General features: G+C 35.8%; 1 protein-coding gene across 1 annotated transcript in view; it reads right to left on the bottom strand.

The window, feature by feature from the left end:
• Nucleotides 1-5,334: 5,334 nt before the first annotated feature.
• SHISAL1 (shisa like 1) overlaps nucleotides 5,335-24,437 on the bottom strand; it is a 306,304-nt gene continuing 287,201 nt past the window's right edge. Inside the window, exon 5 of the mRNA XM_053719047.1 lies at nucleotides 5,335-6,249. Coding sequence (XP_053575022.1) covers nucleotide 6,249 — 1 coding nt within the window. The 3' untranslated portion in view covers nucleotides 5,335-6,248. The remainder of the gene's footprint in view (nucleotides 6,250-24,437) is intronic.

Here is a 24,437-nt window from a genome sequence, read left to right as displayed (position 1 = left end):
AGACCCCCCACACTGAACAAAGGTTTGATATGTGGTGGGCTGGAGCAGGGATGGGGTATGGGCAAGTGGCAGAACATAATAACTTACATGAAGTTTAAAAAAATAAAAATGAAGCATTCTGATAACTGACTGTTGTTACTAGGGGACACTTTCTGGTTACCTAGGTAACTACACCAAGCCTCCTCCCCCGGCCTACAACCGGTAATGTGTGCAGACTTTGTTTGAAGCAAATGTTTTAGCAGACAGCAGAAGGAATATTCCTAACAAATGAAAGCTGCTACTTTTTGTTTGTACAGTGTTTTTCTTATGTTTGTTCATGATACTCCCGAGGTTTAGCAGGTATTAAGTGCTCCGTGTAAAAAAAAGCATTTGGAGCACTATATAAATCACACAAAAATGATAGCTCTGTATACAGCTTTTAAATAATTTACTTATGCTGCTAAACGGTTCAGAGACCACTTCAGATTACTCTGCAAAAAATGAAACTATTCAGCTGAGCAGACACATTGCCTTGGCTGATGCGGCAGCACCAACCCCACCGCAACCGCCCCCCCCCCCCCCCCACCACCGCTGCCCCGCTCCCCCTGCTACACACAGTGATGTGACTTTTTTCTACTTTTAGTTGTAGCAACGGTTTGATATCAGCCTGCCTCTTGTCCCTCACCCTCCTGCCTGGGTAGTAAGACCGCCTCTGTAACATGCGGATTAGAAGCAATGCCTGCTTTATGTGACATAATAATGGATACTGGGTGCGGTCACTCTACACACTTCAGGGCTAGGAGTATGTTGCAAAACCCATCGTACAACTCTAAAACAATAAAATGTGTATAAACAGCCTAGGATTAAAGGGGAGATAAATCTCTAGTGATGCTGATGATCCGACTCTTAGTTTGAACTTCTCTCAGATCTTACCTGTGGCCAGAGTAGTCCTGACCGCCGTCATCAGAGACTCACAGCACACTGCCACACTCCACTAGTAAGTAGACACAGGGAGACTCCTGAAGTGACTAATCAGAACTTCCAAGTTAGTCCTCTAGACCAGTGATTTGCAACCTTTTTTTGCTGTGGCACACTTTTTTGCATTTAAAAATCCTGTGGCACACCACCATCCCAAAATGTTACAAAATCACACATTGTAGCCTAATGTGCTGTCATGCCATGCCTCCTACAAACTATACATGACATATTGACATTCATTCACAAACAATCATAATGATTGTCTGTGAATGAATGCCAATGTCATGGTTGTAAATGATGCCTGATGAGCCTGTCGCATACCTCCCAATATTTCAAAATTTGAAAGAGGGACACACCCGCACTGTTATCAGTCTGCCGTGGCACACCTGAGGATCTCTCACGGCACACTAGTGTGCCACGGCACACTGGTTGAAAAACACTACTCTAGACAACACCGCGGCACGGTCGCTGCCTTCTCATGCCTGAGCTCAAAGACGAGTCAACACGGCACATGCAGTCACATGCGCCACAAACCAATGACTGTGTAGTGTTAACATGTGGTCACATGATGACCATGTATGGGCCCAATAGAATAAAAAAATAAAAATGAAATATTTTTATTTTTTTTAAATTAAAAATAAAATGCATGGGGCAATGCGGGACAGACATCAATCTTCCCCGGATAGTGGGACAGACCCTAAAATTGGGACAGATGGGGGGGTATGGGCTAGAGGGAGTTAATGGGGCAGGAATTTGCTTTCTGTGTACCTGAACCACCCGCTGGCAGATTGCAATAAAAAAGCTGAGAAGATGGGGCAGACGGAACCTTAAATAGGGACACTTGTAAGGTGAAACACTGTGATTCTGACATGAAAGTGAAAAAAAAGAAAATACTAGAATGTGTAAGAACATTTTCTTGTTGGACTATTATTGCATAAAACTATGTGTTTAACTCCAGCATAATGTCTGCTCCAGAGCACCAATGCGCTATTTGAAGCTAGCTGAACACATCTGGTGAACCAATGACAACAGGCATATGTGTGTAGCAACAAATTAGTAGCTAACTTCCAGAAGTGCATAACTGCTCCTAAGCCTAAATAGTTATGCTCTTCAACAAAGGATACCGAGAAAACCAAGTGCATTTGATAACAGAAGATCAATTAAAAAGTCTTTGAAAACTGCATGTTCTAGCTAGACCATGAAAGTCTAACTTTGATTGGTTCTCCCTTTAAAGAGGTACAGGTACAAAGTCCCAAATCGGGAATTCCAAAATCCAAACTTACTCTGAAATTCAGACCTTTTTAACTGATATTTTATAAAAACTAAAATCACCAAAAATAAAAATGTTTCCCCGTCTGTAAGTCATAATCTTTCCTGTCTGTGTATTTATTTTTATTTTTTTTTGAGATCTAAAACACAAATAGTAGTGAATATTTATCTAAAACAACAAAAATGACCTTTCTAAATACAGTACTGTACTATCTTTCTGAAGGTGCTATGTATACAAAAGTATTAAATATGATATAAAAATACCTTTAGTTACAAGTATAAGTTGTATTATGAAATGTAAATATTGCCTAAATGACATAAGATATTGTTGTTTACACTTGGTCCCATCCCCCGAATGTCCCATTTTAAAGATGCAAATATTCCAAAATCCAAGCATTTTCTGGTCCCAAGCAGTCTGGTAAAGGGGTTTATACCTGTATATTATATGAGGGGTTTATACCTGTATATTATATGAGGAGTTTATACCTGCATATTATATGAGGGGTTTATACCTGTATATTATATGAGGGGTTTATACCTGTATATTATATGAGGAGTTTATACCTGTATATTATATGAGGGGTTTATACCTGTATATTATATGAGGGGTTTATACCTGTATATTATATGAGGGGTTTATACCTGTATATTATATGAGGGGTTTATACCTGTATATTATATGAGGGGTTTATACCTGTATATTATATGAGGGGTTTATACCTGTATATTATATGAGGGGTTTATACCTGTATATTATATGAGGGATTTATACCTGTATATTATATGAGGGGTTTATACCTGTATATTATATGAGGGGTTTATACCTGTATATTATATGAGGGGTTTATACCTGTATATTATATGAGGGGTTTATACCTGTATATTATATGAGGGGTTAATGGTTTATACCTGTATATTATATGAGGGGTTTATACCTGTATATTATATGAGGGGTTTATACCTGTATATTATATGAGGGGTTTATACCTGTATATTATATGAGGGGTTTATACCTGTATATTATATGAGGGGTTAATAACTGTATATTATATGTCTGCTACAAAAAATGTAGTGCAGACAATGTGTGAATAACCTTGACTGTCTGTTTTATGTGAGTTTATTGTCGCTTTCATAATGATTACAATTAAAGAAACAGATAAAAATTAAAGTTCAGCTCAACTATATATACATTGATTTGTTAAATATTAAGATATTATTTAACTATTTCATAATCCTGTTAATATGAAGGGACAGGAATCCCCACATTTTTTTCTTGATTCAGATAGAACATACAATTTTAAACAGCTTTCCAATTTAATTCTATTATTTAATTTGCTTTATTCTTTTGGTATCATTTGCTGAAGAAGCAGCAATGCACTACTGGGAGCTAGTTAGCACACTGGGATAGCCAATAACATGAAAGCCAACAATCAGCAGCTTCTGAGCCTACCTAGGTATCTTGTTCAACAAAGGATACCAAGAGAACAAAATAAATTAGTTAATATAAATAATTTGGAAAGTTGTTTAAAATCACAATCTCTATCTGAATAACGAAAGGGAAAAAAATGGGTTTCCTGTCCTTTTAATCATTTTTTTAAAGACTAACAAGAAAGAAATTCAAGTTTACATGTAAATGTGTATTTTAAAAAATGCAATAAACAATAATAATAAGAGTAAGATTAATAAAACTGTATAGAACTCTGTGCTGGGAGCCTCCCCTGAGGTTACTTACAGAAATAGGATTCCCATAAATCAGCATGTCTCAAGTGAATTTATGGAACAATAGATGACATGTTGCAGTGTACACACCCTGATTGTGGTGGTTATCCACAGGGGTGGAAAATCGTCTTCAGCTATTGTTATACAAACCTCTCTCCATGGCAAACAAATTCCAAAACATTTCTTTACTCATTTTATGATAGAAACTTTAGCTTAAACTGTAAAACATTTGCTAATTCCTTAAAAGTGACAATCATTAGTAAGCATAATTCTAAGTTCTTTTTTTTTCTTCAGATAAATTATAGACTCTACTCTCTAGACTCTGTATATGTCTTTGCATGGGTGCATGTGCGTTAGTAGATGTATGTGTGTGTATTTGTCAATTTATGTATGTGTGTTTGTGTATATGTGAGTGTACATATGGGTGTTTATGTTCATGTGTGTGTGTGTATATCTGTGTGTGGGTGTGTCTGTCTCTGTTTATGTGTGTTAATGTGTGAATCTGTGTATGTGATTATAAATTCATATATGAGTGTGTAGATTTGTGTATGTGTGTGTCCTTGCAAATGTGTTTGTGTGTGCACTTGTGTTAATAGGTTAATCTGTGTGTATGTGATGATGAGTGAATATATGTGTGTGTATATATATTGTGTGTGTGTGTGTGTCCATGTGTGTATTTGTGTGTATGTGTAAAGTGTAGCCATGAAACCCAAAGTGCATAGGATTTCTTGGATTGATCACTGCAGTTTCATCACCTATATAGGTACAAATAAGATTGCACTAGGTGTTGCGCCAGGGTTCATTCTAATCTAAACAATAACACTAACAAACACAATATCAAAGCTATATAACAAAATATATAGGAAGATAAAGGTGAGGGGTCCCATCTTTTCCTACCATTATTTCTTATTAATTTGCACCCCTCTTTTCAACTCTCTCTTTGCCCTGAGTATAATAAAAAAGGATTGCTTTGCAAATTCCCCTTTGAAGCTGTGGGTACCACAGTAAGGAGGTGTGGTTTATAGCATGACTGACATCTGCATCTGGTCACAATGTGTCAAGAGAATTTGTCTAAAAAATTAATTGTAAATTAAAATCTCAAAAAATAAAATTTTTCAACAGAGAAATAGTGTGTGGCATACAAATGAGCACATTCTATATTTTTCACTCAACCATGTCTTTAGCAAACCACAACAAGGAATTTGCGATAAGAGTTTCTCATTGAGTGTGTGTGTGTTTTACAATACATTGGTAAAACTATTGCATTTGCATGTAGACATTTTGCTCACCATAAGCTATGTGTGTGTATTCATGTTGGCATGTGCCCATATAAGGATATGTGTGCGTGTATTCACATGCTCATCCCTTAAGTATCAACCTCAGACAAACTTTAAGACCACAAGTATTTAATATTACTAAATAGTGTAATAAATAACACAATCATTTAATGTAAATATATCTATATAAAACAAAAAAAACACTGTTGAGGCATCAAATCTGTCATCTACTACACAGAGTAATGTAAACACCAGCAGAGGGCTTGTTACAGATTTCAATATGATTGTGAATACTCTCATGATTGTATTGAGTAGGGCACTTGTGGCTTTAAACAGTGTACAAAGGACCGAAGCACATCAAAGAGCGAAACACTGTTGGGTAGAACGACAGCAAACAGGATTAACCCTTTGGCCGCCATAAAGAACCGCATCACATTGTTGAGTCAAGGGGTTAAAGATTTGATACAATTACTATTATAGAAGGTGAATCAGGAAGGACCATGGATTCCGTTGTCATGGATACAAATCTTTTTGTAGTGCATGTCACATGAATTTGCCTTGTGGATGGCAACACAAAGTGATATTGACAGTGACCTTTAAAGAGAGAACTTTAAAAGCTCCCGTTTATTTTTCTGACACACAAACTAGGTACCTAACGAGAACAGACAAGTGACAGGGGGTAGACAATGTTGTTCCTATCATCATTATCTTGTTTCCTGCTGTTCCAGTGTCAATATTGCTAGAGCAACACATTTCGTTCAGTCAGTCATTCTCTTTATCAGAGGTGACAGTCATTTTTTTTTTTTAATTTCCTTACGCTACAGATAAAAATATTGCTTACAAAGTTGGAAAGTCCATCTTGCTGACTGTCTCTTTTTGTCCTGCCAAAGCAGAACCTTTTATAATGACTCAAATGTCAGTCTCCTTTTGTCGTCCTTCAGCCCATCAATGTCAGTATTCGTGTGGCTCGCCCCGTTGCAAGCCTTTTCCTGGGATTCTCATATCTTTAGGCACTGTAGTTTTATTTCTGGAAGAAAAAAGGTAAGGTTATTAAATGGTTATTTGTGGGTTGTTGTCAATATATAGAACAATTTACAAATGACTAACTTACTGTTTAAAGCAGGTCCTCATAGAGAATTGTAAAAAAAAATATTTCATACATATAAAAGATATATTTAAATATGCTGAAATATTATTTACATGAAAAAAGTTAAAGGAACAGACATGCCTTGCAATAACAAGACATTTATATTGTCTTGCTATAAAATAATATTTCAGCTAAATCCAAATATTTTTAAAATAAATTAACATTGTGACGGAACCAAACATTTAAAATGACACTTTTCGTGTGGGTTTGAATTTCAACACCTTGTGATTGTTCTGAAATCTTGACAGAATTTTCAGAGCTAAATTACATGGAAGAGGCAAAATAAACAGTGAAAATATACTGCAAAGCTGTTTGTCTATTCATAAGTAAACAATTTATATTAAAAAAATGTGTTTACTGTCACTTTAAATACAAATTTGAATGTAGCAATGTGTAAAAATAAAAGGAAAAATAAGACTAAATACTCTGGTAATTTGATCTGAGAAGCGATGTTTTCTAACCAGGTATATATATGGACAAACAGTATCTTTATAAAAAATCAATAAGAATATTTAAATATTTAGTGAAAATACTTAAATTGCAAAGAATCTTTCTTAACCTCGCATCTCTTTGATCTACTTGATGATGATGATGATAATTATTGTTATTATTATAATCTTTTTTTTTTTGTAAAGCTCCAACATATCGTGTTGCACATGAATATAGGTGCATTATGCTATAGTACAATTTTCAAGAAGACAAATACAAAAATGATGAAGGGCTAGAAAGGCAGCCCTGGATGAATATTTATGAAGGAGGGGCTTTTGATCCCAGAGCAGGCCAACAATATTCAAATTGGGGTTGTGAGGAAGGTGAGAAGGGTTTAGGTAGAGGGGTATTTAAGATGGTAACAGGAAGTGTGGGGTCTCTTAAATTTCTGGACAAGCAATTGAAAGCAAGCTCCCGTCCTCCCTCCATGTGTTTTACTTCTAGGATGGCATTGGTGTTTGGCGGAGTGCTTGCCTTCTGAGAAGGGTGGGATTTGAAGTGGGTACCTCCTGGTGGTAAAGGAGAGGTTTAACAAACATGTTTGTTGGATGGGATGTAAATATTGTGGAGTTTTTGTGGGGCAAGCACTGTTTTGGTGGGTTTTGTATAAGACTTGATATTTATAATGTTATGTATGTTTATGTGTTTTGCAAGTTTATAATAAATTAAGCTGCGGCCTTAATAACCCACAATTGTTATCATTATGGGAGTATAGTGCCAAAGTATGGGGTCAACCACTGCCTGTGAGGTGTCTCGTGTTGTAGATTTCATTGTAAAATGGTGATATGTAGGACAGCTAGGCTTGTGAGCTCACATGCTAAAGCAAGAACAAGGAGGACTAATGAGAAAAGGAGAAGAAACACTAAACAGAGATAGAATATATACTGTAAAAATCCCTGAATAGTAGCATTTTTTAGCAAAAAAACTTAAAGCTCTTAAATCTGGGAATAAATTTTGTAGAGTGAGGAAGAGAATTCAATAAACAGTTGCAGTTCTTGAAAAGTCCTGTAGGGGAAATGTAAGGAGATAACAATGCAAGAGCAAAGCAAAGAGACCAGGTAGGAGAATTTGCAGAAAATGGCAGAGATATAGGAAGGAGCATTGTTGATTGGGGTCTTTCATGTTTTGATTAGGATTTTGAATTGTATTCTTGAGGCTAAAGGAAGTTAAAGAAGGAATTGGCCGGGATGTGCAGTACAGAAGGAGAGATGAGAGAGGAAGTTCAATAATCCATGCATATTTGTCCCCTACAATACAGCACATAATTCCTTCCTGTAACCCTCTGATGGTTACAAGTCAAGTCTTATACCTTGCCTGTAATAGAGAGCTCACACATATTTAGTATCACTCTATTGCAGATCTTTTTAGCTGCTGTAGATTTAAAAGACATGTTATTTTAAACATATGAAGGTGCTCAATACTTAATCTGCTTTGTGTCCTTCAAAAATCTGCAGGTGTCCTTCACAAACCCATTTCGAACCTTCACAAATCTGTAGTTGTCCTTCAGAAATCTAGGTCTAACCTTCACAAACCCACTGATAACCTTCACAAAGCCCTTGTTGATCTTCAAAAATCCACTGATGATCTTCACAATAGTGCTGCCAACCTTCACAAATACACTTCTAACCATCACAAATATGCTGCTTACAACCTTCACAAATCCATTGCTGACCATCATAAATCCTCTGCTAATGTTTATAAACCAACTTTTAATGTCCTTCACAAATGTGCCACTTACCTTCACAAACCTGTTTTGACATTCGTAAATTTGCTGCTGACCTTTACATATCTACTGCTAACCTTCACAAATTAACTGCTGACCTATACAAATCAACCAGTGACCTTCACAAATCAACTGCTGACCTTCACAAATCTGCAGCTGACCTTTACAAATCTACTTCTAACTTTCACAAATCTGCAGATGACCTTCACAAAACAAATGCTGACCTTTACAAATCCACTGCTCACCTACACAAATCAACTACTGACCTTTATATATCTACTGCTGACTTTTGAAAATCAACTGCTGACCTTTACAAATCCACTGTTGACCTTTACAAATCTACTGCTATCTATCACAATTCTGATGCTGTGCTATACAAATCCACAGCTGACCTTCACAAATCTAGTTCTTACCATTGCAAATATGCTTCTTACCTTTGCAAATCTACTGCTGTCTATCACAAATCTGCTGTTGTCCTTGACAAATCCCCTGCCGACGTTTACAAATGTACTGCTGGCTTATACAAATCTACCTTAAAAATGCATTGCTTCCTTCCACATATCCTTCTCAAATCATGCTGCTAACCTTTACACATCTTCTGCTGATTTTCACAAATCTGCTTCTAACCTTCACAAATCTGCTGATGACCTTCACAGATCTGCTGCTGACTTTCAAAAATCTGCTGCTGACTTTGAAAAATCTGCTGCAGACTTTTACAAATCTACTACTTACATTTATATCACACATCTACAAATAGCCTTCACAAATCCACTGCTGATCTTTACAAATCTACTGCTGGCGTTTACAGATCTGCTTCCGACCTTCTCAAATCTACTGTTGGCAATCATTACAAATCCATTGATTCCTTTCACAAATCTGATGTTTTGCCCCAAAAATCCATTACTAACCTTCAGATATCTAGTATTGACTTCATGGCAAACCAATAGTGACTTTCTCAAATCTTCTACTGTTCTTCTCAAATATACTGTTGGCAACCTTCACAAATCCATTGCTTCCCTTCACAAATATGAAGTTTTTCTTCAAAAATCCAATTTCTTCAAAAAATCAATACTAACCTTCAGAAGTCCAGTATCGACCTTCACAAATCCATTACTCATAGAAAAATCACTAGTGACCTTCACATATCTGCTACGGTCCATCTCAAATCTACTGTTGGCAACCATGACAAATCCATTGCTTCCCTTCACAAATCTGAATATTTCCCTCAAAAATCCATTGCTAATCTTCAGAAATCCAGTATTGACCTTCACAAATTCACTATTCATGGGAAACCACTAGTGACTTTCACAAATCTGCTCCAATCCTTCAAAAATCTATTGTTGCCCTTAAAATCATCTCCTGATTTTCAAAAATCCATTGCCAAACTTCACAGATCCACAGCTAATGCTAACTGTCACATATCTACAGCAAATTACAAATCCATTGCAAAGTGAAGATATATGCTGCCTCATCATATCTACCTGTAGTAGATATGATGTAGTAATAGTAGTACAGAAATATACACAAATAAATGTGAGAAAGAAAAAAATAATGTAGTGCACCCAAAGATAGGCTTACTTGTCTGCTGCAATTTATTACAAGTTATAAGAGATTGGAAACTTCTAATTCCATGCACAGATAATTAAACAGGTAAAGCTATCTCTATTTAAACCTTTATGCAAATTAACCTTCAACAGGGACTTAAACTAAACACAGAAACCTTCTAAACAGAACAAATAATTGAACAAGCAGCTGTTGAGAGAAGACTTTGCTGAAACTTCTTCTCCAAAGTGTTTGGCCGTGTGACGAGATGAAGTTCCTCCTGGGTGTGATTAAAGTGCTCTGTCTTCCTGCCAGTATATGCCATCTTTAACAATTAACAAGCCATTAACTACTCAAAGCTAAGTATTTTTTAATGTATAGTCATCACTTTTAGTATAAGTTTTCAATAAAAAGTGATCCAATTTCACATCGTTCTGGTGCTTTCCCTTTTTTTTTTTAGCAATAATAGTTACACTTGGCGCTCTCTCTTGTGCAAAGCCCAAGTCTAGTGGACATTTTCAGATGTTTTTCAATATTAGAGAAGCATTTGTTCTTAACTGCCTAAGGAAAATGTTGTTCTTAACTGAGAAACCCATTGTATTAATAAATACTCTTAATTATAAGTGTGCAGGCTTTCCCATTTTTTCAATATTTGAATTCAGTTTTGTTCAGCTATTTGTATGCATGCATTTGCTCTTTATTATAGTGATGGTGAGACAGTTTAAACTGTGAGAGTCAGCTAGTTGGGGAGCTGCCAAGTTATCCAGAATGTTTGACAACTGTCATAAGGTGCTTTGTACCTGTGAGTGAACTTCTTTTTATGTTCATCTGGTGCTCAGATTGAATTGCATTATTGGGCACATTTCATTCTGCTTGTTTATACTTTCCAGCCCTGTTAAACACTTCCATTTCCATTAATTATACACTACAATTTAAATGTCTATTGTTTTCCTTTATTCCATTCATCGTCTTTAGTCATATTGTTAATCGTTAATGAATAATGCATAAAGGAGACAGTAAATGTTATTTTTTTTTACAGTCGTGTGTTCCATAAAAATAGTCTAGATAAAAAAATATACTAATAGAAACTGCCATAGCAAAGGAACATTTAACCTTGAAAATGCTTCTGTAAGACTCCTTGGGCCTCTCCTAGCCAATGCAGTTTTTTTTTTCTTCAGAAGCGGTTGATACAGCCAATTAAAAGGCTACATACACACCATATGGTGACTACTGCATATGTTTATTTTCTGTCTGCCCAGTTTCCAGATGCAGACGGATAGTGCATGTGCACTCTCATCCTTTCATCTGCCGCACCATGCTGTGTGCCGGATAGGCATGCAAAATCAGTAGTGCACAAAGTGGGAGAGGAAAGGAGCAGGCAGCAGTCTTCTCTTTGTAGGTATTTTGAAAAGTAAAAATATAGATTTAAAGGGACATTAAACTGCTGAGTACAACTACAGTAATATGGCTACTACTTACTATGCTATTGTGTTTGCTTCTGTACCGTCAGCTCTCTATAAAGCTGTTCTCTTATTTTAAGCTATTACCAAATGTTAAAGCTCTGTATCTTTATACTGGGTGCCACCATCTTGGTACACAAGTATTGGTGAATCAGGTGACAAAAGCAGTGCCCTTTCACAGATCAGTGACATTGCTGCCTTTTTGAAAGTTGTACCTTGCACTTTGCATTCACTAGCACAATAAAGGTTATATAATAAATATAAAAAAAAGTCCTTAGGAATAATATAGAGCTATGCATCAATGCAAAATTGTACAGCTCCCTCTCTGTATCATACAGCTAATCTGTACAGCACCATGCAGCTTGTCAACAATGTCAACAATGTCACTGATCTGTGTACGTGCATTGCTTCTGTCACTGGGACAAACTCCAAAATTTTCTTTCAAGATTTAGATAGAACATACAATTTCAAACAACTTTCCAATTTACTTCTATTATCAAATTTACTTCATTCTCTTGTTATCCTTTGCTGAAGCAACAGCATTGCGCTACTGGCAGCTAGCGGAACTCATCTACTTAGCCAATCACAAGAGACAAAAGTGTGCAGACACCAATCAGCAGCTAGCTCCCACTAGTGTAGGATATGTGCGTAATTCAACAATAAGTGAATTTAAAATTGTCTTAAAATTACATGCTCTATCTGAATCATGCAAGTTTAATTTTGACTTTTCTATCCTTTTAAGCAAAAAAAAAAAGTAATATTTACTGAACCTTTAAAATATTTTGCTTTAATTGTATAATATTTTTTGGGGGAATTTACTATTCCTTTAAGTTCCACTGACATTTAGAAATATTGCATTTAATCCTGTCCATTAAACAGGAGTGAGGAAAAGATTAAATTCAAAGGATAAATGAGGACCTTTTATTCTAGCCTGTATTAATGAAATGGTAGATAAAGACATACGTTTTTAAAATGTCAGCTATACAATATTCCCACATTCATAGAACAAATAAATAGCAGGTTGTGGGCCATTTATTATAAATAACAGCGTGAGACTATTTGGTCTGCATACACAATTCTGCCTTTTATTATAAGAAATTTCTCATCTAATTCATATGTCTTTTCAGTAAAGAACACACATGCCCTAGATAATTTCTCGCCTGCTCCCTAGACTTCTTTTTGCAGTTTAATTATTGCAGATCAAATACGTTTCCTCCCTTGAAGATTCTTTTAGACATGTTCTGCCATATAATCCATTATTCACCAAAAATCCCATTTACACCCACTACATCTCATTTTGGCTTCCAGAATAAAAAAGTAAAAATTATGTTCTTTGAGGATTAAATAGTATATGTTTTTGTAATTTATTTTTTGCAGCAAATGTAAGATCACGTTCAGCACCATGGACAGCTACACAAAGCCAACATTGATGAAACCATAATGAGACAGCACAAACAGTAAACAATCTATTGGTCAAAAAAATAGTTTATTCCAGTCCAAGAAAAGTGCATTGCACAGGTTTTCAAAAGGATTTACAATTTAAGTCATTGAAATCCATCAGAAAACCCTGTTTTTCATTGGCTCTGCACCTCATTAACTCCACTAATACTCTGCATTAAAAGACCCTGACAGCAGTTTTTCAATCCATAAGATTGCACAATCTTACTCATTCTTTTGGGATTTATGTCATTTTATAGTCTTTACCACTTGAAAACCCATTTCTTCATGTTGGATTTTTTTAAAATGTATTTAAGCATTTTACCTATTAATAAACCCAATTGTTTTATGCTTTGTAATTTTTTTTAAAATATAGATCAATATATAACAAAATATGTTTATAAGGATGTTTATTTATAAATGAAATTAAGTGTTTGGTTGTTAATACACCTGAAATTACACACAAGTAAAGTCCATCAAACAACCAAGAAAAAAAATAAATAACAACAAAAAAATACCCCAACTGTTTTCTTCTTCTTTTTTTTTTTTTTGGAGCGCTCTTCCAATCAGATGTAAGGATTTCTTGCCAAAATTTTATTCAGAATTTGGGTTCTTAGTTTATTCAAATAGCAGCAATGCCATTGAAACAATAACATAAAACCACATCATTTCCTTATTTAAACGAGCTTTAGCTCAACTATTGTTTAAATTTGACGCTTTGGTAAAAAAAATGGAAGTTTATGTTTGTTTCTTTTAAAAGAATACATTGTTTTGCTACTTTTAACAGCATACTTACATTTTGAAAAAAGATCTATCCCAACCAAACCTTTTATCTCCATCTTAAATTTCCTTTCAGCTGTTCGCACTGTAGGTAGGAGAGGCTTAAAATGAATGCAAAGTTAAATGAATAAGTGCCCGGTATCTAAAAATACTCTTAAAAACAGGGGCAGTTTCATTCATTAAAATTTACCATGAAGCTTCTTATTTAAAATACCTTTCTTTAAGGAAAAAAGACCGGCGATCCTCCGCCCGCAGCTCCTGCTGTAGTTAGCAGATCAATGGCGAACCTGGCTTCCTCCAATCATTGCGTGCCCCCTTTATCGCCCAGCTCGTGAGGCACGGAACATTTGGAGGAAGCTGGATTTGTCATCGATGTGTTAACTAGAGCAGGAGCTGCGGGCAGAGGATCGCCGGTCTGCTTGTATAAAAAAAACATAATTTTCAGAACATAATGGCTTCTTCAGGCAAAATTCAGTATTTAGTGTGACCTCCCTTGGCACTAAGCACATCTTGAACTCTTTTGGGGAGACTGTCCTGAAGTAATCTTCTGGTATATTATGCCAGGCTTCTTTTAGCACTTCCTAGAGTTCTTTTTATGATTTAGGTTGTCTTTTATTTCTTTCTCTGTCAAGGTGATCCCAAACTGTCTCTATAATATTCAGGTATGGACTCTGTGGAGGCCAGTCTATGACTGTCAGTGTTTTATCAGCTGTTTATGTCTCCAAATATGATTTCGCTGCATTAGCAGTGTGCTTGGGATCGTTATAATGCTGAAGAATAAAAACATTACCAATCAGGAGCTATCCATAAGGAATGGAATGATGAATTAAAACGTGTCAGTACTTTTTAGCATTCATGATCCCATCAATTCGGACAATATCACCAACACCACTGGCAGAAATGCAACCGCAAACCAGGACAGACCCTCCACCATGTTTTACTGAATGCCGCAAGCACTCATTCTTCCATCTCTCTCCAACTCTTATGCTCACATATTGTCAACCATTAGACCCAAAAATTTCAAACTTGGATTTGTTACTCCATAATACTTTTTTCTTTCTTTAATCCTTGTTAGCCTTAGCATATCTTAGCCTTTTCAAACTGTTCCCCTTTCGATAAAGTGTTTTTTGGCTTCTACCCTTCCACAAAGACCATTCCTGATCAAGCTTCTTTGGACTGTAGAAGGGTCAACTTGGCATCCTGATGAAGCTGCAAGATGCTGAGCCAAGTCCTTGCTGGACTTCTTCCAGTATCTCAAAGAAGAAGCTCTGAGAAGCTTCTCATCAGATTTTGAACGTTTTCTTGGCTTTACAGTCCTTTTTTTCTCCTTGACCTTCTTTATAACAGCTTGAATACCACATTTTGAGTATACAGTTTGTTTGCTGATTACCCTTTGAGAATGGCCTTCCAGATGCAGAAGTATTATTTTATGTCTGTCAAATTATTTGATCTGTGGCATTTTGAATGGAATGATGTGATTGAAAGATGGTCTTATTAGAAAGCTTCCAATGGATTCAACTCATACAACGTGTATGTAATGCTCCAGCATGTCTTGCACAAACCTGGTGTAATAGACCTTTTTACAGCAGTCATTTTGATATGAAATAGTAGGATAAATACAGGTGTTAGCAATGACATTAATTAGGGTTCTGTTCCATTGTAAAAGGAGGTCACACTAAATACTTGCCACTTTTGCCTATAGAAGCTTTTTTCTGAATTTTTTTTCTGTTTTTTTTTAATACTGCATACAAATATCCTGTATTTTCTGGTTGTATTCTAATAAAGAGACTGATAAATAATTATATATGGTATATATACCATTTCTAAAACAACAAATCTGATGGTGGTCTCATACTTTTGCACAGTATTGTGTGTGTGTGTGTGTATATATATATATATATATATATATATATACACACACACACATTTGGACATGTGTGTGTATGTATGCATGCATATATTGAAGCCCTTTGCAGCCTTTTTTTTCTTTCTAACACCTGAGACCTCATATCTTTGAGAACTTATAACATTTTATTGCAGTATTTTTTTTAAATATTTTTTTATCAGACAGTGTTATTATGAGTGAACCTTTCCTTTCAAATGTATCTTTGATGTTTTCTGTGACACTTTTTATTCGAGCGTAACAGTTCACCAGAGCTCCAAGATCGCGATAACCCAGACGCGTGTTAAATTAAATTGTGCTCAACCGAATGAGTTTACTTTCAACTTGTAAAAACCTGATACAGCTCGAACGAAATAGTTAGTGCGCCACTCGTAATCTGACCCATAGGATACAGAAGTACTCCCATTGTATTTGCCTGCAGCCTTACTTAGTCTCTCCCAAGACCAGAAACATTGTAGAAGGGCAGAACTGGTGGCGTGGATCCCATGAGGGTTTAAGCTCCAACTCCAAGTTCTGCAAGAGTTGCTGCAAGTAAGGAACCACAATAGTGTACTGTACTTGACTCTGTATTTTTCATTTGGTGCCTTTTTGTGTTAAACAAATTACACTATTGTGTCTCCTTACTTGCAGAAAATCTTGCAGATCTTGGAATTAGAGCTTTAACCCCATTGGACCTGCACCACGTGTTCTGAGCTTCTGCCATGTGCAAGCACACAGTGCTATAAATGAGCTAACACACTGGTATGTATGCCATAGGTGCCATGCACAAAGAACAGCTACCAATCATTACCTGTTCACGAGCATAGATATTCTGATAAAGCATTGTAAACCAGGCCAAACACTTTGCTTCGGGTTGCACAGCCCTAGCATATTATTAACTTCCATGTACCTCTAAGAAAATATTAGAAAATATTTTCAGTTTCTACTACGTGTTTTTTAAACAAAACTATAGGAAAAAGGTTTTACTTTTATGCTCAGCTGCTTCTTTTATGAAGGAGCAAGGGTCATTCATTTATTGTACTACAATGTCCCAGCACATTTCTAACGTGACATTTATCATAAGTAATTTATTATCCTCAGGAACACATTATTCACATTCTATGAAAAGGTCGTATTTGAAGTGACCCTTATCTTTCCTTTGTTGCCTTCTCCAAAACAGCACTGGAAAATTCCAACCAATCTCTCTGCTTTCTCTGTACACTCTCCTATGTCTCATCTCCCATCCTTCATCTATAAAACACCTGCTTTATTTTTCTTTGCTACTTACTGCAATTCATGGCTCTTTCTAAACTATAAACTATGCAAAAACTGAACAACAAAGCTAAATATCAGTGACTTCATGTACTATTAGCTGAGGCTATGAAGCCCTTGTGGAGCAGGCTCACTCATTCGAAGCCTGCTAAGAGCCAAGACCACATCTACGATCTGTTATCCTGTGGGGAGAGCAATACATTCGGTATTTATCCATATGCCCCAAGAGTGGATCATTAACTGCGAGAGTGGGAGTCAGCTGGACGACTCTTAAGGTTCCAGAAGGCGTTTGTGACACTTCTCAAGTGTCTGGGAGCTTGTAAGTACCAGCTATACTTGCGCATTTGAAGTTTGTTTATACCACTGATCTTGCACTATGGTGGCACCTTCTTTCTTATTTCAAATTTCTGCAGATTCTTTCCTTTTGGGATACCAACAAAAGTCTTGAAGAAGTTGCAAGCCACCCTTTTTACGGTTATTGAGAATATATCGAACTGTAATATCATTGTTACCATTGGAGAACATCTATATTCCACTATCAGCTAAGTCACTGAGTCCTTCTGGATATTATTAGTTGGTTTTGGACTTTTATTCACTTTGTCATTCACTGTGATTTTCACTGGAATTTTTATTGATAGGTCCTGATATCTACTCAATATTTTATATATTTTTATATATTTCTACATGTTTTGGTGCACTGTTCTTTATTTGTTATATATTGGTTGTTCACTCATGCAAGACTGCTTACCGCAAGTTACAAAGCTGCAGTCATACACCCTCTGCTTTTTCACCTCTTCACTACCTCGCTTGTTTGGGGCCATATGTCCCTTTTACAACATCCTTACTTTACTTTCTTCTACAAAACACTAACATTTTTCCTCTTTCAACTCATACTCCATCAGTCATTGATTAAAATTCCATTGTTCCTCCTCCCAAACGTAATCCTACATCATACGTTTGATATTAAGTACCATAATTCAGATATCAGCCAATAAAAGTCAAGTATTTGACACAAGGCTGGGTTGTGTCACTAGAAGATGTCCTGGTGGGCTGCAGTACTTGGGGCTGACCAGCTACAATTTAAGGTGCTGATGGTGAGGTAATGCACCTCTCTTCTTTTCTCCTCTGAGCTATACATATTAAGGTCACTAAGTATTTCCTTGTAAATTTTATTTTGTAGACCATGGTTATCACACTGTGTGGATGGCATTGGGTTATAGGGTGCAATATATAACAACGATCCAGCATTTATTTAATTAGAAAGTTAGAAATAGAAACTAATATAATTTAATTTTGAAAAAAATATTGTGGAAAGAGTATGTCGTTAAGCCCCACGAGAACAAATGTGTGTGTGTATTTAACAGACTTAATGGAAATAGGGCTGGTCTTTAAGTTTTTCCAGGTCTGCTTTATTTCCCTGATCAGATAACTATGCATTTTATATTACAATTAGTGATGTCGCGAACCTAAAATTTTGTGTTTGCGTTCACGAACGGCGAACACGAACTTCCGCAACTGTTCGCGAACGGGAGAACCGGGCGAACCGCCATAGACTTCAATAGGCAGGCAAATTTTAAAACCCACAGGGACTCTTTCTGGCCACAATAGTGATGGAAAAGTTGTTTCAAGGGTACTAACACCTGGACTGTGGCATGCCGGAGGGGGATCCATGGCAAAACTCCCATGGAAAATTACATATTTGATGCAGAGTCTGGTTTTAATCCATAAAGGGCATAAATCACCTAACATTCCTAAATTGTTTGGAATAACGTGCTTTAAAACATCAGGTATGATGTTGTATCGATCAGGTAGTGTAAGGGTTACGCCCGCTTCACAGTGACAGACCAAACTCACCGTTTAAAGGGACAGTCTACACCAGAATTTTTATTGTTTTAAAAGATAGATAATCCCTTTATTATTATTAGTGTGAAGGAAACTGACTGCTATTATTTAACACAGTCAAAAAAGTGTTGTTTTTTTTAAATCTACACTACTGTTACACCAGATATGAGTTGCACTGGGGTGACACTGTGCCCTGGCAGACAGGCACTGAAACGCACATGTGTGAGGGAAACTGACTGCTATTATTTAACACAGTCAAAAAAGTGTTGTTTTTTTTAAATCTACACTACTGTTACACCAGATATGAGTTGCACTGGGGTGACACTGTGCCCTGGCAGGCAGGCACTGAAACGCACACGTGTGAAGGAAACTGACTGCTATTATTTAACACAGTCAAAAAAGTGTTGTTTTTTTAAATCTACACTACTGTTACACCAGATATGAGTTGCACTGGGGTGACACTGTGCCCTGCAGGCAGGCACTGAAACGCACACGTGTGAAGGAAACTGACTGCTATTATTTTACGCAGTCAAAAAGTGGTGTTTTTTTTTAATCTACACTACTGTTACACCAGATATGAGTGGTGGCACTGGGCAAGTGGGCACAGTATATGCTGTGAGCCTGACACACACGCTGGCAGGCAGGCAGGCAACTGTAATTAGATTACACAGGAAAAAAAAAAAAAAGCAGACTGATGTTCTAGCCCTAAAAAGGGCTTTTTGGGGTGCTGTCCTTACAGCAGAGATCAGATGAGTCCTTCAGGACTGTAGTGGACACTGATTACACTAGCCTAGCTATCGATTTCCCTATTAAATCAGCAGCAGCTACACTGTCCCTCCTCTCACTAAGAATGCAGCTTCCAACTGAATCTAAAATGGATGCTGTCCAGGAGGTAGGAGGGTCTGGGAGGGAGGGTCTGCTGATGATTGGCTGTAATGTGTCTTCTGACTGTGAGGTACAGGGTCAAAGTATTACTCAATGATTACGAATAGGGGGCGGATCGAACATCGCATATGTTCGCCTGCCGAGGCGAACAAGCTATGTTCGCCGGGAACTATTCGCCGGCGAACTATTCGCGACATCACTAATTACAATCTAAAAATGTTGTTTGTCCTTGAAAATGCCTAATTTCTGTGGAAATTATATATGTTTCTGTACCAGTTATATATTTAGGCACAACCTAGTTTGATCAAAAATGCTTCTTTAACATTAATATAGTGTTTATATACCATGGCTCTCTGTTTTTAACATTTTAACATTTTTGTTTCTACTTTTATGGATTAGTACTTACTTTTGGAGCTATTGGTGCAGACTATAAGGTGTATATATATTTAAATGCAGCAGAATTTACCCTGTTGACTATAACAGAAAAATAAATCTTTGCTTATAAAGCCTCACTAACACTGAGGTTATTTATTCTGACCTCTGATGTCAAAGGGGGCATCATACAAGTTCTGTAAAGAGCCCTGGAGTCCTATTATGGCCCTATCAAAGCTTAATATCTGCAGCAGAATTCTTTAATTGTGAAAATGTTCAATGAGATTGGGAAGACTGAGGCAGCTTAATAACGCACAAGCAAACTGTTTGAATTGACAGAACTAAAAGTTATCAGCTGGAGGCTGTTTTATGTATGTTTGTGAATTCTTTAGAAAATGCATCATTTGTTAGAGATACCAATATAAATCATGATAATAAAGTGTATAAAATATATACACATATATATAAATGTACCAAAATGGGCCTAGATCAAGAGCTTGGGTTGTCTTCTAAAACATATAAAGTTTTGATAGGTAAATAAAAAAAAGTTTTTGTTAAACTGGAGTGATAGCTGAATTGCTAAAAATTCTCTGTCTATTGGACGTTTCACTCTGAAGTTCCTTAAAGTGATGGTAAACTCCTAGCTGAAAGCTCCGTTATTTTTTTCCAATTGCCACACTGAGCTCCTAAGGCAGCCCACCAGCAGAACGATATCTTCGCTATTTGGCTGAGAGGTGACGTTTCCACCTCTTAGCCAATAGCCGTGCGCGAAATCCAGCTTGGCGCTGCAATGTGCTTTAGCAGCTCAGTGCGGCGAAGGCTTGGAACAAATATAAATTTTATACTTTATGAATGAAAGTCCCCTTTATTTGTTCCAATGGTAAATCCTAGCGTTTCACAAATGCTAGGATTTACCATCACTTTAAGGGGTTAAACCCAATGGCATTAATTCAAATGCTGACCGTCTCATAATCTCGTACATTCTGTCTTTCACACCTATAAAGTCTCAAACAACTGATACAAACATTTGCTAAATGGTCTCTCTAACAATTGATAAATAAAATAGTGGAACATATAAATCACAAATCCAAAAAAATTACCAATATAAATTGTGATAATAAAGTATAAAAAATATATACACACACACACATAAATATATATATATACATCAGTCTTTTATACGCTTTAGTGAACCAAGACCAATGACTGCTTTCTCTCTTCTGGGATATATATATATATATATATATATAAAATATGATTGAAAAATATATAAAAAACATACTTAGAAAGAGGATACCCTGGGGCCTATTTCCCAATGTGCGAACGGACATGATACGAAGTAGCTACGAAGGGTTAATCAATCACATCCAGGTGGTGTGTGTTAGAACTACAATCGCCATTTTGGTAGTTTTTAACGCTGCAGCCATTTTAGTAGTCATTTACCATAGACTGCCGCCATATTTGTAGTTCATATAGCATGAATTATATATAGAAAACAGGTGCATAACTTTGAAAGATCATACATACAGTACATATACTGTTATAAAATAGTATACATAACCAAAGATTATAATATTAACTTTAAAACCACATAATTATGAGTAACAATTACCTCACATATACATAAATGAAGGATAATTGCACATATACCATTTTTCCATTTTTTCAACTTCCAAAGTTTGGAAATTGATAAAATAAAAAAATGGAATATGTGCAATTATCCTCCAATGAGCGTAAAACCCTGCTGGTCCGAGGAAAACATTTGCCCAATGTGTGGTTTATTTTTAACCGAACACTGCTCTGGTTTGATTGGGGCATAGCATTTTGCATGTGCACAGTGAAAATGCATACATCAGCAGCTTTGCATGTTGTGAGATATCGGTACTGGGAGTGTGTAAAGTTTCTTATGTCAAAGTTTTAAAAAAAAAAGGAAACAAATGAGGGCCAGATTACGAGTGGATTGCAAAATTGTGGTTTTGCGAGCGCGATATTTGTGCTCCACTCATAATACCAGCACACGCAATTTTGCACTGGTATTAGAAGTGTCCCACAATGCGAACCTGACATCGCTTTTGCATTGCATGGAAGCTTTGTGCTCACAAGAGCGTTCTTCCATAGGCTCCAATAGGAGCTTCGTTCTTGTGCCATGAAAACCTAGCACAGCGAAGGGCAGCAAATTTAAATATATATGTATATGATTATATACATATATATGTATGTGTTTATATGTGTATATATGTATGTGTTTATATGTGTATATATGTATGTGTTTATATGTGTATGTATGTGTTTATATGTGTATATATGTATGTGTTTATATGTGTATGTATGTGTTTATATGTGTATGTATGTGTTTATATGTGTATATATGTATGTGTTTATATGTGTATATATGTATGTGTTTATATGTGTATATATGTATGTGTTTATATGTGTATGTATGTGTTTATATGTGTATATATGTATGTGTTTATATGTGTATATATGTATGTGTTTATATGTGTATGTATGTGTTTATATGTGTATATATGTATGTGTTTATATGTGTATATATGTATGTGTTTATATGTGTATGTATGTGTTTATATGTGTATATATGTATGTGTTTATATGTGTATATATGTATGTGTTTATATGTGTATATATATGTGTTTATATGTGTATATATGTATGTGTTTATATGTGTATATATGTATGTGTTTATATGTGTATATATGTATGTGTTTATATGTGTATATATGTATGTGTTTATATGTGTATATATGTATGTGTTTATATGTGTATATATGTATGTGTTTATATATGTATATATGTATGTGTTTATATGTGTATATATGTATGTGTTTATATGTGTATATATGTATGTGTTTATATGTGTATATATATATGTGTTTATATGTGTATATATGTATGTGTTTATATGTGTATATATGTATGTGTTTATATGTGTATATATGTATGTGTTTATATGTGTATATATACATATTAACACATAAATATATATGTATACAAGCCTATTCATATATATTTATAGTGAAAACACAGTCCCCCATTGACCTCCATGTAAAGGCACTTTAGGTGCCGTTTTTTTTTTTCAAACACCCCACATCCCCTCACTTTAACCCCTTAAAATTGCTTTATGCAGTGTAAAAAAAAAAATGTTCATCTTTATTTTCAATGTTAATGTACTGAACTCTATTTTGGGGGCAATTGGGACATTTTTTTAATTTTAACCAGAGGTCTGACCTCTGGTTAATTGCGCTAAACACAAAGTGAAAGCGCAAGCTTGCGGGAACATTAACCAGCCACTTGTAATGGCTGGTTATTTAACGTGCGCCCATAAACTGGAAAATTTGCCCCTTTCCATGCAGATGTTACGATAGCGCTCCACTTGTAATCTGGCACACTATGTTTAATACAGGTTAACTAAGAGATATATTCTTACCCTTAACCAAATGGTCACTATTAGCATAAGTAAGGTAAAAAAAAAGTATCATTAAAAAATTGTATTACCCAGGATTACCTAGATCCTCAAAGACCCCAAAGTAAAGGCACTTTTACACCCCAGACCTGCTCACTTTAAGCCCTAAAAACTGCTTTGTGCCGTTATTATTTTTTAAAAAAAGGCTACTTTTTTATTTTAATAAACTACACTGTATTTCGGGGGGGGCAATTGGGGAAATTTTGGAAAATTAACCAGAGAACTGATCTCTGGCTAATTTTTGGTGTGCTAATTGCTATCAGGAGCTTGTAATGGATGGTTATTTTTTGCGCCCTCCACTTGCAATCTAGCCCTAAATAAATAATGAAACTATACTATAAAGATTGTTTAATCACAATCCTAGTTCTACATGGCACAAGTATAGATTTAATGAGAATCTCCCTTTAACCGATGATGTTGAATATGGCTGTGCCAATTGCCAATAAACCTGTTTTTTCAAACATTAGTTCAGAAAGCTGGAAGCAGTCCAGATTTTTAGGATTTTCATGTGTGAACAAAACAGAATTAATTAGCGAGTGATGATATTTAATAATGTATGCAAATGTATGCTAATTAGCATGGCCTGTATTTATTCATAAGGAAGGAGGCAACTCTAGGTTAAACGGCAGTGAAGTTCAAATTAAAATTTCATGATTTAGAAAGAGCATGCAATTTTCTATTTCACTTCTATGATCTAATTTGCATTGTTTTCTTGGTATTGTTTTAAAGCATACTTACATATCAGAAGCAGCAGCAACACACACTCATATCATTAGCTGAGCAGATTCAGAAGTGTTCAGCTAGCTCACAGTAGTAGGATACCAGGAGAACAAAGTTCTCCAGTACACTGGAATAGTTTTTAAAATTATGTTTTCTATCCAAAGCCCTTTATACATTTAGGGC

The sequence above is a fragment of the Bombina bombina genome, chromosome 6, assembly GCF_027579735.1.
Source record: "Bombina bombina isolate aBomBom1 chromosome 6, aBomBom1.pri, whole genome shotgun sequence".
Classification (NCBI taxonomy): domain Eukaryota; kingdom Metazoa; phylum Chordata; class Amphibia; order Anura; family Bombinatoridae; genus Bombina; species Bombina bombina.
This window is presented reverse-complemented; position numbering and strand designations above follow the sequence as displayed.